We start from the raw sequence: 18,138 nt of genomic DNA on the forward strand, positions 1-18,138 counted from the left end.
TTTTTTTTTTTTCTTGGGTGGCGCTAAGAAAGGAATTGTTTTTGGGTTCCTTTCCTTAAAAAAGAGGCTAATTTAGGTTTTGAGTCTGTCAGATGTTAATACTAGTTTTTGGTTGCCAATGGGTACCCTAGTGGCGTTTACGGCTATATGTTTAGGATCCTGGACATTAGCTCTATGTTTCAAATCAATTTAACATGAAGGATATTTTGTTATAATAATTTTGCTAGCCCATCTAAGTTGGCACTGTAGTGTTAGCCAATTGCACAACAGGGAAACATCTGAGCATCTTGGCTTGCCATACAACCATAATCAAATTTAGACAGGGCTTAATGGTCAAAGAATACAAGGTTATTAATTTGAACACCCTTTCAAAGTCCAAATAATAGGGTTTTAGCGGTTGAAGAAGAAAAAATTATAAAGGCAAAATTTAACATTTCAAGACAGGACCTTATTCTATATTTTTTTTTTTTACTTTTTTTTCATTATACACAAGAATCACGAATTTGCATCCTAGTAATGACAAAGAATCCAATTCTAATACAAAAAATGATCTCATTTTGGCTACCTAGTCAGCCATTGGTGGCAAAGACTTGATTTTTCTTCTTCCACCGGTGAATCAATCAAGTGTTGTACAGACAACACATCCTATGGCGTGAAATACAAGCCACAGTTAATTTACTACTTGTCCACACTCCAAAGGTCTATTTTCTGGACAACAAAAGTGACATCGTATTTAGGTCACCTTGGGGTGGACGAAGTAATTCACGATACGTGAACTCAACCTTGTACTTACAGATCACACGGTCAATCTGGTTTGTCTTAGCTGCAATATGGCATGCCAAATCACAGCAGGGAAAAGAAGTATGCCCTGCCCTCTTCCAAAATTGTAAAGGTTCGCATGCCTAGCTATGCATGTCTTCCTGCATCCTTTTGTTCATTCTTGCAAAGTTGGAGCATTAAACCAAGTTTTGTGCCTTATCTTCAAATCCTCTACCTTTTAGAAATATGAAGACTGATCATGAAGCACATTTAAGTGAGCAAGTATTCTTGCTGCCAGAGACTTCACACTACCACTTCCCCGCTGTGTTATGTCAACTAAAGGCATTTGAGCTAACGCTCCATACTTCATTTTGAAATCAACCAGCCGGAAAATCCTTTCTAGAGCATTTAGAGCCTTCTCCAGCAAGCTGGGGGAAGGGGAACCAAGAAATTTTATTATAGGTGGTATGGCATTTGCTTCTCCAAGCACCTTACTACCACTCTGCAGCCTCTCACCTTCAATTAAAGTCAACAGTGCATCTAAAGAAGCCTCACAAGCTCCAGGATCGTGTTCCCCAAGAATTCTGACAAGTGGTCTCACAGCATCAGCCTCTATAAGGCAAAATGATGACTCAATACTACATATTCCTCCATGAACTGGGCAGACAGTTTCTGGTGGAGCCGAGAAACACAAGAACCCCTTTCGCTTTGGTATCAACCTGCTTAGCACAAGTGAACTCTCAGAAAATCGACAAAGAGAAATTGCAGCACGTTTTTTTGTCAAGGTAGTTCCAGACTCTAGCAACTGTACCAAAACAGGTATGATGCCAGTTCCAGCTGCACTCTTTTGCCATTCCAAGTTTGTTGGCACAATGAAACGACATATGGCCCCAACAGCATTCTCTATCAATTGATTTTTATAGAGATTATTCTGCTTGCCATTATGGAGATGGCTGAAAATTATTGGAAGTGCCCCAGCATCCAGAAGCCACTGAGTGATCTGCGGTAATTCTGGAAGGTTAGAGACAATTCCCATCACAGAAGCAATCTCTTCTTCGTCTTTAGAAGATTTGATGATCTTGAGTAAAGTCTCAATGCATTTCTGATTTACATGCTCTGCCAGGGTGACTTCATCACCGCCTTCTGCCAAGCAACAGAATAGTTTTACAACATTTGCTCTTACACATGGGTCATCATGCTCGCACAACTGAACCAATACTTGTATAGCTGCACACTGTAAACGTAAACAAACTAGTTAGTGTATCTCACAGAATTTACAACATCAAGAATAAGCGAGCATTTGGTAACAGCATAATCCAGATGATTAATGGGATGAATAAAATGGCAGAAATAAAACAAAATCCTCAAAGTCAAGTGAAGGAGCATCTCATTCTCCATCTTCACAAAAAAACTGATAGCCACTCCCCTAAATATTAAATTCTAATAAATGACAATTTATCTGCTTGAATAGAAAGATGATATATAAAACGAGCTTGATTTTTTTATTATTATTTTAAATACATGTTTCATAAAAAGGTTAATACATATTTGAAATTTAAATTAACACATCAAGAAAAAACAAGTTTGTAATTTGTTTGTTTTTTTATTAAATTTCATATCATAATATAAATCGTAAGGCTTTTACTTTTCAACAGTATTTTTTAAAAAAGTATTAAATTATTACAATCAATAGTTAAGTTGTTCAAACTTTTAGGAGCATGTTAACAACCCAATTAGTTCAAACTTTTAGGAGCATTTTGTTTTTTGGGAAAGTCACAACAATTGGGGTGGAGGATTTGCACCTTGGACGTTTTTGTTGGATACACTAGAAAGTGTCAGTTGAGCTACAAGGCTCTTGGTAAACTTTTAGGAGCACGTTAAAAATAAAAAAATACTAACATTTTATAAATATCACAATCAATAAGCCTAAACAGAGCATGTTACCCACCAAGTAGTTCAAAGTTTTCAGGAGTCAGGGTTAAGAAAGCTTGCAAACACTAATGGCTGATATTGGCAATAACAATAAACTTTTCAGGAGCCAGGGTTAACAACCAAGTAGTTGATAGTGTCAATAACAATAAAGCATGCATGTCATTGCATTACGAGAGAAAGCATTACAAGAAAGAGCTTCAATTTATGTCATGTCACCTAGACAAACCACCTAATTTTCTGTATAATGACACTCAGCAACTGGTGGAAACTAGACAATGCTCAGTCACCAAAGCCTGCCAATAGTTGCTTGGATGCAATGGTGAAGCCAGGATTTGACTTTTTTTTGGGGGGGGGGGGGTGGGGGTGGGGTGGGGGAGGTGGGATTTATACTTGACACACTCCATATATATATATATATATATATATATATATAGGAAACAAAAGGCCAATCATGTGAATACTAGGTGATATTTTAATGCAAGAAAACCCAAAAAAGAGATAGCACATTTGTTATATTGTGTTTATCTGTCAGTATTGTTTTACACATGAAAATACTTTTTTTTCCAAGTGTTTAAAAATCAAATTTCTATATACGATTTACAAGGATTTCTGGCAACTAGATAAAACCCAAGTACAACTTACCTAAATTTATGTTAGTTTGTTTAGTTTTATAGTTTAAAAATATTCAAATTATAAAAGCTTTAAAACTATCATGGACATCTTTGTACCTTGAATTTCTAAGTTTAATCTAAAAATAATATAAAAACAGTGAAGTTGTTATGTAATAATCCCCACAATTAATTGCTTTACACAAATTTTTTTATTTTATTTAATACCTCTTATTTCTTTATTTCCCCTTTCTCCTATCCTTGTTTTCCATTTATAGATCTTGAAGCTTAATATATATTGATAAAGTAGGAATTTAAAAAAAAAAAAAAAAAAAATTTGAAGTATGAAAAGGATAACTCTTTAGATATGATATAAAAATAAATGCATGAGGAAATCTATTATGAAAGAAAAAAAATTCACATATTGAAAAATGATGTTTTCACTTTTCACCCCTAATGGACCTTAACTACCAATTTTATCAATTTACCAATTAATAAGTCCGAGTAGTTAATTAATCAAGTTCAAGCACATCATGGATAAAAGAAATCACAACAGAAAAGAACAAACACGCACGTACACAAAGATAAGGATTTGTTCACGAAGTGAAAACCCAATCGGAAAGAAACACTCAGAGGCCAAACCCAACTCACCAAATCCACTATAAAGAATGTTGCAATACAAACTAACTTACTAGACCTCCATTACAAGTAAAAGGCACCATTGAACCAGCCTTTAGTCTGATTCACTGATTCAGTGCCGCAAGTCAATTGCTGACTGCCAAACCAATTTTTTGGTTACTTCAAAGCCACTTGAAGATTTTCCAATGTCTCCACGGTTACACAACAGCACTCCTACAACACAGGTGGTGATCTTGTATTTGGGTGGTAAAGTCTCCTCTTAAGTATAAGACAATTGGAGAGAGTGAAAGAAAATTTGGCTTTGGTAAGGCTTTCTCAATGAGATTTTTTGGCTATCTTTCTATTTTTTTTTATTAGAGTTATTTTTTCCTTCTTATAAGGTGTAGAGTTTAAGGTTTGAAAGGCTACAACAGACACATGAAAACTAAGTTGGGTGGCTTTCCTTAACAAGTGTGCTTGACCAAACATCAGGCGGAACTTTTTGTTTGACAAATTTTTGAACTGCTTCATTTCACTCTACCGACCTTGATTTCTATTAACCAAAATTCTCCAAAACTTGCACAATGACAACTTTCATCTGACTACAACGTCACTCACACCAACCAATCACAAATGAGCTTAAATAACAATTACAAAGAAAGTTTTGCAATGATTACAACCAAATTTGTCATGGAATTAGCCAACACCAAAAATAACTAACACACGCACAACTAAAGATTATTGGGTGAGGCCGGGGGGACAATAGCCTCCCCCCAAGCCTCCCAAGCTTTGCCATTTCTTGTGCACTTACAATTGGAGACTTGGAGTTGGCTTAGCTTGCTCCGGCTTATTGTACAGATCATGATACTCTTATGCTTGGCCTCACGCTATTCAGTTTTCATTTTATCAATTTTAGGACAAACTTTTTTCATTCCGAGAAAACTTTAAGGTGGGACCATTTCCATTTTATCAATTTTAGGACAAACTTTTTTCCTTTTGAGAAAACTTTAAGGTGGGACCATTTCATTAATGGCCTTCTGAAACTTGGCACTTTCGCTGCCAACATTTCCTTAGACTGGCCAGCCTTTGGCAGTATCCCACCTTTTCATAGAAATAAAAACATGTTTCTAATAAGATGAATACCTGTGATAACTTTGTCTTGATCATTGGAGCAGAGGGGGATTGGCACAAGGCCTGGAAGGTTTGGATAATGCTTTGTTGTATTTCAGGCCCTGTCAAGTTGATTAAAGAGAATAGCCTGAGAATATCTTCATCACATTCCAACAATGAAACCGGAATCTGGCTAGATTCTTGAGACATGGTTGATACAGCTAGGTGCATAATTGTGCCAGCTGCATGTTCACGTAGGCTAGATGATGATGCGCTATGACTGAAGAGAATGTCAAGTAATGGGCGCACTGCAGCTTCTTTAATCATTTGCAGGCCAATTTTTGGTAAACTTGAGAGGTTCCGAAGAGCTTTAGCAGCTACATTTTTCATGTGAGGGTCACCATGCGAGACAAAGTGAAGAAGTGGGCCTAGCACACCCCCTTCAAATAAAGACTCTTTATTGTGGTCAGTCAACTCCATTTCTGCCAAAGTTGTTGCCATAATCAATTTAACATCCTCTGGTCCTGCATAATCAAATGGCACGAAGTTATAGCATAACTGTGTTTCTTTATAAATAAGCCCAAGCCTTCAACAACACAAGTGAATCAAAGATGCAAATTACAAATAGTCACCAAAATTCACCTTCATATACCCATAACCAAATATATTTGCAAAATTGATAGTCCTAATTTAAACTTTCTTAAACCTTATTCTATTGGTTTTCTAACAAATTAATGAAAATTAACTTTGTCAAGGATTTTGTGAAAAGTCAGGATTTTTTAATAACTGTGAAATTGAATACATGATTTCTGGGTTTAAAATTGTGTCTTCAATACAAGATTTGTGCATTTTCACTGTCGACATGGCTGATGAGAATGCAAAATATCATATTTTTCTCCCTTAATGTTTAGTCTTTTATATTTATTTGGTGCCTAAATGTACTCATTATTCTTATATTTTGATTTAGGATGCAAATGGAGGCATTAAGTGCAAAACGTAGCTAATTGGGTGATTCTGGACAGCTTTGACATCGCTTCGTAATCTGGGCATAACTCTCTCATCCGATTTCCGATTGAGATGATTCAAGATGCTATGGAACACCAAGACAAAGCTCTACAACTTTCATGTTTTGAGTTTTGAGAGATACGAGCTACATCGAGGTCAAAATCGGGCTTGAAGTTGCTGCACCTGCACTGTTGACGTTCTGGAATGTTCCTTTGCCTGCAATTCTAATACGCAGATCTAATGCGGTTTATTTTTGGAAGCTTCTAGATCTGATGCACGAAAATTCCAGCTGAAAAACACCACCTTCCTAGTTATATTAGGACTTTGTTTTATTTTTAATATTTTTCCTTAATTAGTCAGATTTGGATATTATTATTGAGAATATTTTTAGGAGATTTTGTAAGCTTGGGAAAGGGGGAATTAACATGTAAAAGGGGGAGGAGAAATCAGAATTGGACACACACGCCTCTCTCCCCCCTCTTCTCTGATTTTCTCCTTTAAGTTTTCATCATGACCCTGTGTGGCTAAAACTTTTATACTTGGTTAAAGGAAACTGAAACCTTGGAATCAATAAAACTGTGAGATCTAATTTGTTTTTATTGTTCAATTTATGCTTTGAATATCGGATGTTCTTCTGTGCCTATTTTCATGATTGTCTCGTTTAATTACTAGGAGGCCTACTGGTTTATTATTCGTTGCAATCTACTGCTAGGTTAGATATCAAATCCGTAATTGTTTGATCTCTCTAACTTGTGAAGCAACCAAGATTTAATGATTTGCTGTGTTATAAATTATTAGATCTTAGGAAGAACGCTCGACTAAATTAAATACAACTGCTTGTACTTATGTTGTTTAGTTTTATCGATCTCTTTAATTCTTAAGGTTGCTACTAGAATAAACCTTTAGCGCTTGTCTTGGGTATTTTAGTAGTTAGGGTTTATTAGATTGCTTGTTTTCTAATTAATTGCGACTAAGGAGAGATAGGAAAATAGTTCCAACAGTGAATATTCAAAATGTGAATTGATATATACTTGCATCGATAATCAGTTGTAAAATTCCGATGGTGGATGTTGACTTAGACCAAGGTTTGTTCTTTTGATTGATTTTGATACTTTAATTTGAATTGTTCCTTAGTTTTTTTTTCCTTAAAATTGCTTTCATTATACTCAAGCCCCACCCCCCCTGTTCACGTAGCATAAAACTAGGCTAGATATTCTCTGTAGGAACGATCCTTACTCGCACTACTACATATATTTTTAGGAATATAGGTTTTATTTTTGGTTGCCTACGACAGCACACCAATGGCCAAGCTCACATGGCTGAATTTAAGAAAGTCCATGTGGAGACACAATTTCAGTCGTTTTGCTGAAATCTTCAGTTCAGAACATGATTTCAGCGAAACTACTGAAATCATAAAATTTATGCTTTCAACTCTAGTTTCAGCACAAAAAAATTGTGTCTCGAATACATGTATTCCTTTAAATTTTGAAAGCAGTGCCAATACAACAAGAACTTTAAATCTTAGCTGGAACGCTTACTTTGATGACCTGCCACTGGTCCATTGCTCTCCAGCCTCCAACCTTCACTCTCCCCCAACACCACACCACAATATTACCTTCATTATCACTTCTCACCCCAATCATTGCCTCCGGTTTACTAGGACATTGTCCTTCTGGCTTGGAGACCAGAAAATTGAAGAAATTTCCCTCTAGAGTCTCAATATCAAGGTAAAAGCACCTGTTTTTAACAGTCTATGTGCTTAGGACTTAAGTTGATGTGGGAAGTGCAAGGAAAGATTTATTTTAATTTAGTCTTCTTTGATTTGGAGTCAATTCTATTTGTATCGGTCAATTGTATTTTATTTTAGGTATTAGTAGTAATTAGGCTATTAGTATTTTATTTTCTAGAGTCAAGGTTATTTTTGTAATTCAAATTATTCAATAATTGGGATTTCTCAAATCATTTAGAATTAGGGGGATTGGGGAAGATAAGATATGCTAGAAACCTAATAAGAAAAAGGGCTTTAAGGTTGGTACCTATTACCATCTTCTGGATGTTGCTGCTACCACCAGTGAGCAGTCCTTTCCTTGGAAAATCATATGGAGATCAAAAGCCCCTCCAAGAGTAGTCTTCTTTGTATGGAATGTTGTTTTGGGTAAAATTTTGATAATTGACAACTTAAGGAAGAGGAATATAAGAATTAAAGATTAGTGCTGTATGTGCAAATTCGATGGTGAATCTGTTGATCACCTTTTGACTCATTGCCCTATTGCTTCAGATTTGTGGTACATGATTTTGGTTTTGTTTGGAGTTTCGTGGGTGATGCCAAAATCTATTGTTGAGCTTTTAGCTTGTTGGGAAGGTCATTTTGGTCGTCATCAAAATGGTCATATTTGAATGGTTATCCCCCATTGTTTAATGTGGTGCATCCGGAGGGAAAGGAATAGTAGGAGTTTTAAAGACATCGAAAGTTCTATGCATGATCTTAAGTTGTTCTTTTTAGAACTCCTTTGGATTGGCTGTCAGCCACGAGGAATCTCTCTTTATATTCTATTATTGATTTGTTAGATTTATGCAATTTTTGTAATTAGGGTTTCCCCACGACAGTTATATTAGGGATATAGTAGTCTATATAAGCATAGTATTGTACTCCTATGGAGATGAGATTATTTTGATGTGAATAAAGTTTCTCTTGAAATTGAATGTCCCAATGGTCTGGTCTGGTGTTGAATCTAGCCATAATGCAGATAGGAAACGCAATAAGCTAGGTCTCATTCTAGCTTAACGAAGTCTTGACGAATCAAGAAAATTGTCTAAAATCCACCAGAAATTTGAGAAATATTTAGAGAAATATTTTATCAGTCTACTGAAAACCAAGAAAGCATGGGTGTAGCTCCAAGACTGCCGCACCTGCACTGGACTCGCGACGACATGACGACGCTCCTCCAATGTGCCAATTTGGCCTCTTTTTTTTTTTTTTTGGTTCATTCACACAGGTTCCTCCAATGTGCCAATTCGGCCTCTTTTTTTTTTTTTTTGGTTCATTCACACAGGTTCGCACCGATACAGGCCGATTCGCGCTGAATCCAGCCGATTCAGAGCCGAAATCATGGCCGAAATACGCATTAAAAAATAATAAAAATAAACTTGTGGGTTGTATTATAATTTATGAATATCATGTTTTAGTTATTATCTATTATTACTCTTAAATTGGTATATATTTACAATTATATGAAAAAGTATGCTTAGCAATATATAGAAAATATAAATAAAAATATTTTTAATAATTTTAATCGTCACACCCCGCTGCACCTGCACCCTACTTTTTCAAAAATTTCCGAGTCCTGCACCCACACCCACACCCACACCCACACCCACACCCGCACCCGCACCCGCACCCTACTTTTTCAATTAGGCTTCCTTGAAAGTAAAAATTAAAAAGTACCCTTAAATTTCCTATGACATTCTGAAAGACTAAATTACCCCAAATAAAATAGCTAAAATGAAATAACAAAAGTAGGAAGTACAGATACTTCATTTGGGGTGCCATATCTGTGTCGAACACGCATTGGACACTTGACACTCCATGGATACTTCTACATGGGTGTCCCAGTTGTGTCTTTTTATTTAAAAAATGTAGGACATAACCGGTACATGAGAAGAAGAGGAATTGAATACCATTTCACAAAACAAAGAGAACATTCATGCTTTGAATAATAATATTGCATTTTAAAATTAATAAATATCCTTATCCTTGATTTGTATTCTAAATTCTGAATATTCTTTAATAGTAACGAATATGCTTTATTATCCATTATTACTCCTAATTTAATAAAAAATTAATGATTAATAATATATAGAAATAAAATATTAATTATTTCTCTTAAATTGATAGATGTTTAATATTATATGAAAAATAAATGCTTAACCATATATAAAAATTTAAATAAAAATATATTTAATAATTAATTAATATACGTATCTCCACCGTACCTGTGTCCTACTTTTTCAAAAATTGTGTCACCGCACCTGTGTCTATATCCATGTGTTGATACCCATTTTCACAATACATTATGATTCAATTGAGCCCGACCTTGTTGTGGGCCTAATTCATGTGTATATTATATTTTATTCTTTTAAACATGGCTCAAGCACATGTTATAGATTGGGAAAATTAAGGAAGTATGAGTCGGTTTCTTTCGAACCTTTTGCATGAGCCCAGCATGCATGCTATCAAGTGGGCAAGGAACATTGGTAGCACCTCAAGCTCATAAAGGAGGTTATGTACTCAAAATTTCCACCACAAAAGAGTTTTTATGCTTTGGCTAACTGTGGCCCAACTTTTTTGCTCTACACTTTTTTTGCCTAAAACACATAGCTAAACTTAAGTGGCTAGCCTTGTTTGCTACAACAACAAAATGCAGACTCCAAGGACCTACCATGTCTAGGAAACATCAGCCCATGAATTTAAGTCACTTCATTTTCCAAATTATGCAAAAAGAAAGCCAACCCTCTTACCCAATTAAAGCAAATCTGACCATAACCTCTTTGATTGAAACCTTGGGGTTCAAAGCCTCTTTTATTGACCAAAGCAGTCACTTAAAGCACCTCAAACTCAATACAAAAGGCCCTGATCAGATTCAAAAGCAACCACATTTTATCCTTAAAAGCTGAAACTTTAGAGCAAAAGCCTATTCAGCCAACTAACAATCTCACAATTCGGAAGCTACGGGGTGGAAATATGGATATAGGGGAATCTTTCCTCTTTTTCTCACAACCTTTCTTAATTTCCTCTTCTCGCTGATTATGGGTCAAAGTTTTAAACCTCTGTTGTTTTTATGCATTTTTCAACATTTTTGTTATTGGCATTTTGATTTTTCTCTTGTTAAAGCAACATTTGCCTTTATTTACTAAATATTGGAATTTTGGACTTGACACTCTCCGCAAATAATCACTTCTAAAGAACCCAAGGGAGATTTGGGCCGTTCTCACATTTTTGGCCCTTGTCACAAAAAGGTCCCCGACACCGTGCAAATACTTCCTAAACTTAGGTCTAAAAATAAGCAATAACAACAAAAATTATTTAATTACACGTCCTTATGCCTTGACTTCTGAATATCCTGCTTCTCAAGAAAATCCAGGGACATTTGTTCTATCCATCACTTTGATAGGGAGATGAATGTGTCTCGGTAGGCAATTACCATTGTCTATGATCAAGTTCCAAACTTTTTGTTGGACTGAACACTGTGAATGGAAAATTCTATGATGCTGTGACAGATCTTCCTATTTGCTGGATTGACCACAGTGAATGGAAAATGCTATGATGCTGTGACAGCTCCTCCTGCTTTGGAGTCAGGAGTGTACAGTCTACACCACACAGGAATTCAGCCTCTTTGTCTGCAATTTCAGCATCTAGCAAATTATCATCACCATAACCCTCTTCTAATTCTCCACCATATTCATCTGCATGATTTGCAAGATGTACAGGCTTACATGCTGGACATGCATTCGAACTATGACCGGGCTCATCACACCGGTAGCAATGTTTTGCAGTAGGCCTGGTACAAGGGTTCTTAGCAGCATCCCTATTATTTACCCCACCAGTCTGCCTTGGTACAGTTCTACTGCTACCTTCAGTTCCTTGCCTCCTTACATCTTATGAGCAAACTGGATCTTAGACAAGTTGTTTCTTGTTTTCAAAATTATTATGGGGCAATTTAGAAGGAACCCGCTTGGAATTTTTTAGTTCAACTTGGTTGATGCCATTAACCTTTCTGCCTTTGACACCAAATTATGAGCCTCATCTACTGTCCAAACAGGCTGCAAGTCCATCTTCTCTTGAATTGAGAACTTTAAGCTATTAATATATCAAAAATAAATATCACGCTATCTGTTGCCACCTCCGATAATTCACAGCATGCTGCCAGGCAAAGAATTTCCATTTATTCAGCAACAGATCGAACACCTTGCATACAATTCTGATATTGCTAAAACAGGTTTTTTTCATAAACAGGAGGCAAAAATCTACCCTTCAATAATTTTCTCATCCTCCCCATGTCCTCACTAGCCCCTTTTCCTTGCCACTAACGATTATTTTGTATATGATCCCACCAAATAGAAGCTCCACATTTCAATTGGTATGCTACAAGTTTGACCTGCTTCTCATCCAGTACATCCAGCATCTCAAAAAAATTTCGACTTTGTAGATCAAATCAAGGACTCAATATCAAGAGTCCCACTGAAACTAGGAATATCGACCTTAAGAGAATAATCCTCAGCCTCCCTATTATGTCGTGCCTCCCTTCGTTACCCTTTGTATCCTCCATTTTCATCTTTAGAATCATCTGCATAGGCTAGTGGCCTACAGTGATTGACATGACCCTACTGACCACCAACTAGACCACAAGCATTAAACCTGGCACCATCGTCCTTGTTGCCTTCGCGGTTCCTATTGGCATTAAGTCTCATAGCAGCTAGCATATCACGAATCTCTTAGATACTCTATTGTGGAGCCAGGAGTGCATCCCAAATTGCTTGTACCCCTTGCTATCCTTCAACACAGTTGTTACACTTGCGCTGGTTGTTTGCCATATCAGATCGCTGAGAAGCTCTGATACCACCTAACGCTAAATAGAAATGTAACAAGCTAGATCTCGTTCTAGCTTAACGAAGTCTTAATGAATCAAGAAACTTAAGCCTAAAATCCACCAGTAATTTGAGAAATTCTCAGAGGAGTACTTTATTTCAGCCTACTGAAAACCAGTTTAATATAGTACATAGTTATAGGAGCCCTTTAGGGTTTCAATTAGGCTTCCCTAAAAATTAAAATTACAAAAATACCCTTAAATTTCCTACGACATCAAAAAAAAAAAAAAAAAAAAAAAAAAAAAAAAAAAAAATGACCTCAAATAAAATAACTAAACTTAGGCATGAAAATAAGCAATAACAACAAAATTATTTAATTGCACGCCCCTCCGCCTTGATTTCTGAACATTCTACTTCTCAAGAAAATCTAGTGACACTTGTTCTACATCAAGCCAGTCCTAGGTGCTAACTCCTAGAAATTTGCTTTTGCTTTTTCTTGGTGCTGACTCTAAGCTAGAAAGCACGGACGCGGCTGGGAGGGTGGCGCACCCGAGTCCGACGCGGCGCGACGCGGGACGCGGCGTCCGACGCGGTTGACCGCGAGTCCGGCCGCGTCTGAGTTTTTTTTTTTTTTTTTTTTCTCGGATTCGAGCCGAATCGGCTGGATTCGCGCCGACGCGGCTCGATTCGGGCCGAATCGGCTCCGATTCGCGCCGAATCGGGCTGATTCGGCCAGAATCGGGCCTGTATCGGCCATATCGGGTCGTATCGGCCGGAGACCGATACGGCCGATACGGCCGATACAGGCCGGAAACGGCCGAAATCGGCCGAAATTGGCCTTAAAACTCGCCGGAGCAGCCGAAATTCTGACCTCAGATGTGATTTTTGCCTTCTTCTTTCTTTGTTTTATGAATCAAGTATATTAATGTGTTTTTTAAGAATATTTTTATAGTAAAAATATATAGAAAATATAAATAAAAATATTTTTAATAATTTTTTAATCGCCGAGTCCCGCCGCACCCGCACCCTATTTTTTCAAAAATTGCCGAGTCCCGCACCCGCACCCGCACCCGCACCCGAGTCCCGAAACGCACCCGTGCTTCATAGACTCTAAGTTAGCTTGGGTGCTAATTCCTAGGTTCTCTATCTTTATTTTTCTTGTTCTTTACTTTTCATGTTGCATTGTTTTGATTTATCCTATGTCTTAGGTGCTTCTACCATGATATCTAGAGGAATTTTCTTCAATTTTCTCATCTTCTCAGAAGGACGACATCATAGCAAAGTAGAGGCAATGGTTGGAGTGAGAAGAGATAATGGGTGGAGATAAAGTGGTGGGGGATTGAGGGTTGGAGGTCAAAAGAGCAAGAGAGGGGATTTTGGGCCATCAAAAAAAGGTTTCCAACTAAGATTTAAAGTTCTCATTGTATTGGCATTGTTTCCAAAATTTTACAGACATGATTTCAATAGATTACTGAAATTGTGTTTTGAACTCATAATTTCAGCAAACAAGACATGATTTCCACATTAAAGGAATTTTTAAAATTGGCCAGATCAACCAGAAATCATGTATCCAAACTGCTATATTTTACTACTTACTGTGAAAAGTGCTGTATTTTCACAAATAGTTTTTTAAAAATGATATTTTCTCACAAAAGCCCTTACTTTGTCTGTTTTCAAGATGTCACTACAGTTCCAACTATAGTACAACTGGTTTCTTTTGAAAGTTGGATCACTCTAAGCAACAATACAAATGAGAAATGAAAGTAGAGATCTTATTAGCTATATACCATATGATTCCCTTCAGAAAGAGCCTTCTTTTTCTTTTTTTCGCTTAAGTTTTGAACTTAATACTTTATTTCATATCATGATTGAAAATTAACTACAATAACTTGAATCTTATAATAACTTATAAGAGTGCAAGCAACACAGAATAACCAAAAGTGATGGATAAATTGGGTCTTTGTCAACCATCTAGTCATGCTCTACTTGGTTTCATTATTTCCTCGAAACTGTCCTTTTCATTAGTTGGTTCTTAATATATATATATATATATATATAAGGGTGTTTTATTTCACAACTTGTCAAAACTAAGATGGATAACTATAAAAGAAGGTGCTTAAAATAAAGGAAATAGTAGATTAAACTGTATCCTGGCTAGAATAGGGAAGATTCTTGACAAACCAACATGACATGAAATTGAATTAGGAAAAAAAAAATTTAAAAAGAACCTGTGGAGAGACGCTGCAGCAAATGTCTAAAATAATTTGCTTTTGCCATCTGTATGATATTCTGGTCAGAGAATGAGAGATTCTCCAAGAGTGCCTGAGCATCTCTGGCAGCTTGACTGTCATCACTGCTAGACATAGTCACCAATAGCAAGATGCAACCTTGGACCTTTCCAATGCAGTCTCTTGCCAAATGACATTTTGATAATTCCAATAGTAATTCCACTGCTAACTTTCTTTCACCAACACGACGTCCAAGAGATCGAACAATAGATTCAATAGCATTATCAGCTTTTACAATTCTTTCCTGCATTTATTTATTTATTCAGTTTTTGAGAAACGTAAGATTTATGAAAAGCTTTCAAATTTCTAATATGAATCTATATTACAGCACAAGGGCATGGGCACATCTAGACCCATAGTGAAGTGAATTACGTTTGCCATTATGAGAGTTACATCCACCCATTAACAATTATATTATCTGATATTCCTATATATAAATCTAATATATTCTTAGCATGCATGTTCAAGTAATTAATAGACTTATCAAAGCTGGGTTTTTCATAAGTTACTAACTGCATCCAATCAGACAGAATCCAACTCCTTAATAGACTTATAAAAAACCCAGTTTTAATGAGAAGGGCAAGATATAGGTGTTGTTCCTTAGGTTCTCCCGTTAAGATTCTTCCATGAGGATTTTTTCTCATAGGATGGAAATGTATTTTTTTAGTTAAGTAGTCACATGGCTGAATCTTAAGAGAGGAATCTATGGAACAATACCTACAGTACTGTACCTAAGTTTTGTCCTAATGTGAGAATATAGCTAATTGTTGTACTTCATTAATAGACAAGAAAGGAAGGGGAAAAACCAATACTATTTAAATTAAATAAAGACACACCTTAGCATCATCACTATCCTTTGCCAAAATGCAGAGGATAACGAGAGAATGATTCCTTATGTCACGATTTTTGGCAAGAAGTTGAATGAGAGTTGGTACATAGTCCTCCAATATTACCCATTCCCTGTTCAAGTCTCTTTGTTCACAAAGTTCCTGCAGCTGTTCCAGGCTGTGAAGTACTTCATCCTCTTCTTCAGAATTGAGTTTTGGTTTGATAGAACCAATTGTGATCATAGTGTTTCTATCCTTCCATTCTTCTATTGATTGCCGCAAAGTTTTGTTAGGCCGTAAAATTGATGTGTTTAAAGACGTCATGGTCAGAGGACACAGTTTATTCCCATCGGCAAACCACTTTTCAATTGCCCTTCTCTCAAATGTCTGTCCTGAAGAAGTTTCCACAGGGTCCTCCATAACATCACGGGTGATTGGGCAGTAAAATGACTGAAGAGGTTCCAATGGTTGACTACCTAAGGATTTCCGCTTACTAAAATGCTTAATTTCTTTCTCCCTTGGAGAGGAAGTAGCATCAGCCCTTTCTAATAAAGCCATTATCTGATCCATTTGTATAGCTTCTGCCTCATCCTTCCTCAGCCGTGTACTTTCTATCTCATTTTTGAATTCTTCAAATTCCTTCTTCAATGCTGATCTATCAGTTGGGATTCCAACAGCTTCTGCTATGAGAACCAGCAAATTATTGGCATAAGAACGATCAACATTCCTTTCCTGTATTCCTGACTCAATTTTCTCCAAAATCTCTTCCTCTGCCATAGCTGCCCTAAACTCAGCTCTCTGCATTTTGTCACAAAGCTCTCCAATCTCTTCACTAATGCCAGATGTAAGATCCAAAGAGGCCATAGGAATAAGATCTAATGCCCGGCTGATCTCTTTCACAGTGTCCTCTAAGCGCTTAACTATTGTCCGGCAATTCATTAAGAGATAGACCTTATTTCTCTTGCTGCACTCCAGAGTCAGCTGTTTTGCGGCTCTTATTTCTCGGTTGAGAATCTCGATAGCATTGTTTAAGCTCTCAGAATCGCTAACATTTTTCCTATTCAGCTCTTTTAAAATAGGAACAATCCTTTCCAAGTAAGTTGCAAGTTCCTTAAAGCTTTCCTTCTTAACAAGGACATCATTGGCAGCAAGTACAATCTCGAGAATGGCCTCCACTGTCTGAGTAACAGCTTCTGAAGCCGGACCAACTGAGGCACTAGTGGCCATGTCTAGTGACATCATATTGCAACCAAATAAAGTTAGGAAGTAATATCCTCTGTTCCCATTAGATAAAAACACAAACTAAAGATGGCAGAGAACAGGTCGCAGAACAACAACCCAGGTCTTTTGATACAGAACAACATTCAAACCCATATCACCCTTCTGATATTTTTACTTATAATGCCTACCTGCAATATCAATTTGGAATAAGTCATTCAGTTATTAGCTTAGTACTTTCTATATAAGATTGATGATAAATTTGACATATAATCTACATAGAGATACAGCCAAGCCCATTTGAATTGGAAAGCAAAAGCACATAAAAATTTAAACCTCATGGTAATGTTGCATTTGATTGCCTAGAAAAATAAATCAAAATAGGACCTGGATTTGACATTCTTATACAGTATGAAAATTGAAAGCTCCCACTCAATGTGCGTAGTCCAACTCTTGGGCTTCATTTAAGTTAATTTTCTATACTTAGAAGAAATAAAAACACCAAAATATTTCACTTGTCTCAACAATTCCAAGAAAAGGAAAAAAAAGAAAAACCCAAAATCCAAAAAGTAAGGCACATGCTAAATAGAAAAGAAGAATCTATAACTTAATCTAAATGAGTTTTCTTTTCCAACATGTTCTTGGTCACCACAACAAAAATACTTAACAGAACAATTCTAAATATGTAGTTCCAGTTTTAGAAACCCAAAAAATAAATCATTGTAGAGCAGCGTGGACTTGAAGTAATGACAGAGACAGATAGTGTACGTACAAGTGTGGGTATTCTAGTCCCAATCGAACAAAGATAGCAAAAGAACAACAAAGGTTCAGTTTTCAGCTTCTTCCTGTAATTGGGAACTAAAAATACAACATCAAAAAAAGAAGGGATCAACAACGTAAGACTTGTTATGTATATAGTCAACAAAGTCTTCACTGATACAAGAAGATAAGAGAGAAAGAGACAGACCTGAGAAAAAGTTAATGCCCATTAAAATTCACAAAAAGCAAAGATTGTTTCAGTCAAATTTCCAAACACACAAAAAATGAGCTGGGATTTCTGGAAAAGCTGTGACTTTGTCTACTGGAAGAGACTCTTACTGCGGCCCATCCAGACGACAGAGAGAGAGACAGAGAGAGAACGAGAGAGACACAGAAAGACCTCTAAAATTAATAGAAAGAAATCCTTTT

General features: G+C 36.5%; 1 protein-coding gene across 3 annotated transcripts; it reads right to left on the reverse strand.

Moving 5' to 3' along the window:
• LOC115954880 (U-box domain-containing protein 44-like) lies at window positions 1–18,138 on the reverse strand. Of its 3 annotated transcripts, none has more exons than XM_031072855.1 (6): window positions 17,918–18,138; window positions 17,723–17,795; window positions 15,742–17,141; window positions 14,846–15,149; window positions 5,061–5,551; window positions 1–1,993 (listed from the first exon to the last, which is right to left on the reverse strand). In XM_031072855.1, exons 3-6 carry the CDS (start codon window positions 16,972–16,974, stop codon window positions 998–1,000), a joined length of 3,024 nt encoding a protein of 1,007 aa, XP_030928715.1. In that variant the 5' UTR covers window positions 16,975–17,141; window positions 17,723–17,795; window positions 17,918–18,138; the 3' UTR covers window positions 1–997. The 3 variants fall into 3 exon arrangements, with proteins under 3 accessions (XP_030928715.1, XP_030928714.1, XP_030928716.1); XM_031072854.1 differs by having other exon boundaries at window positions 17,723–17,808; XM_031072856.1 differs by lacking the exon at window positions 17,723–17,795.

This window comes from Quercus lobata, chromosome 8 (assembly GCF_001633185.2).
Source record: "Quercus lobata isolate SW786 chromosome 8, ValleyOak3.0 Primary Assembly, whole genome shotgun sequence".
NCBI lineage: Eukaryota > Viridiplantae > Streptophyta > Magnoliopsida > Fagales > Fagaceae > Quercus > Quercus lobata.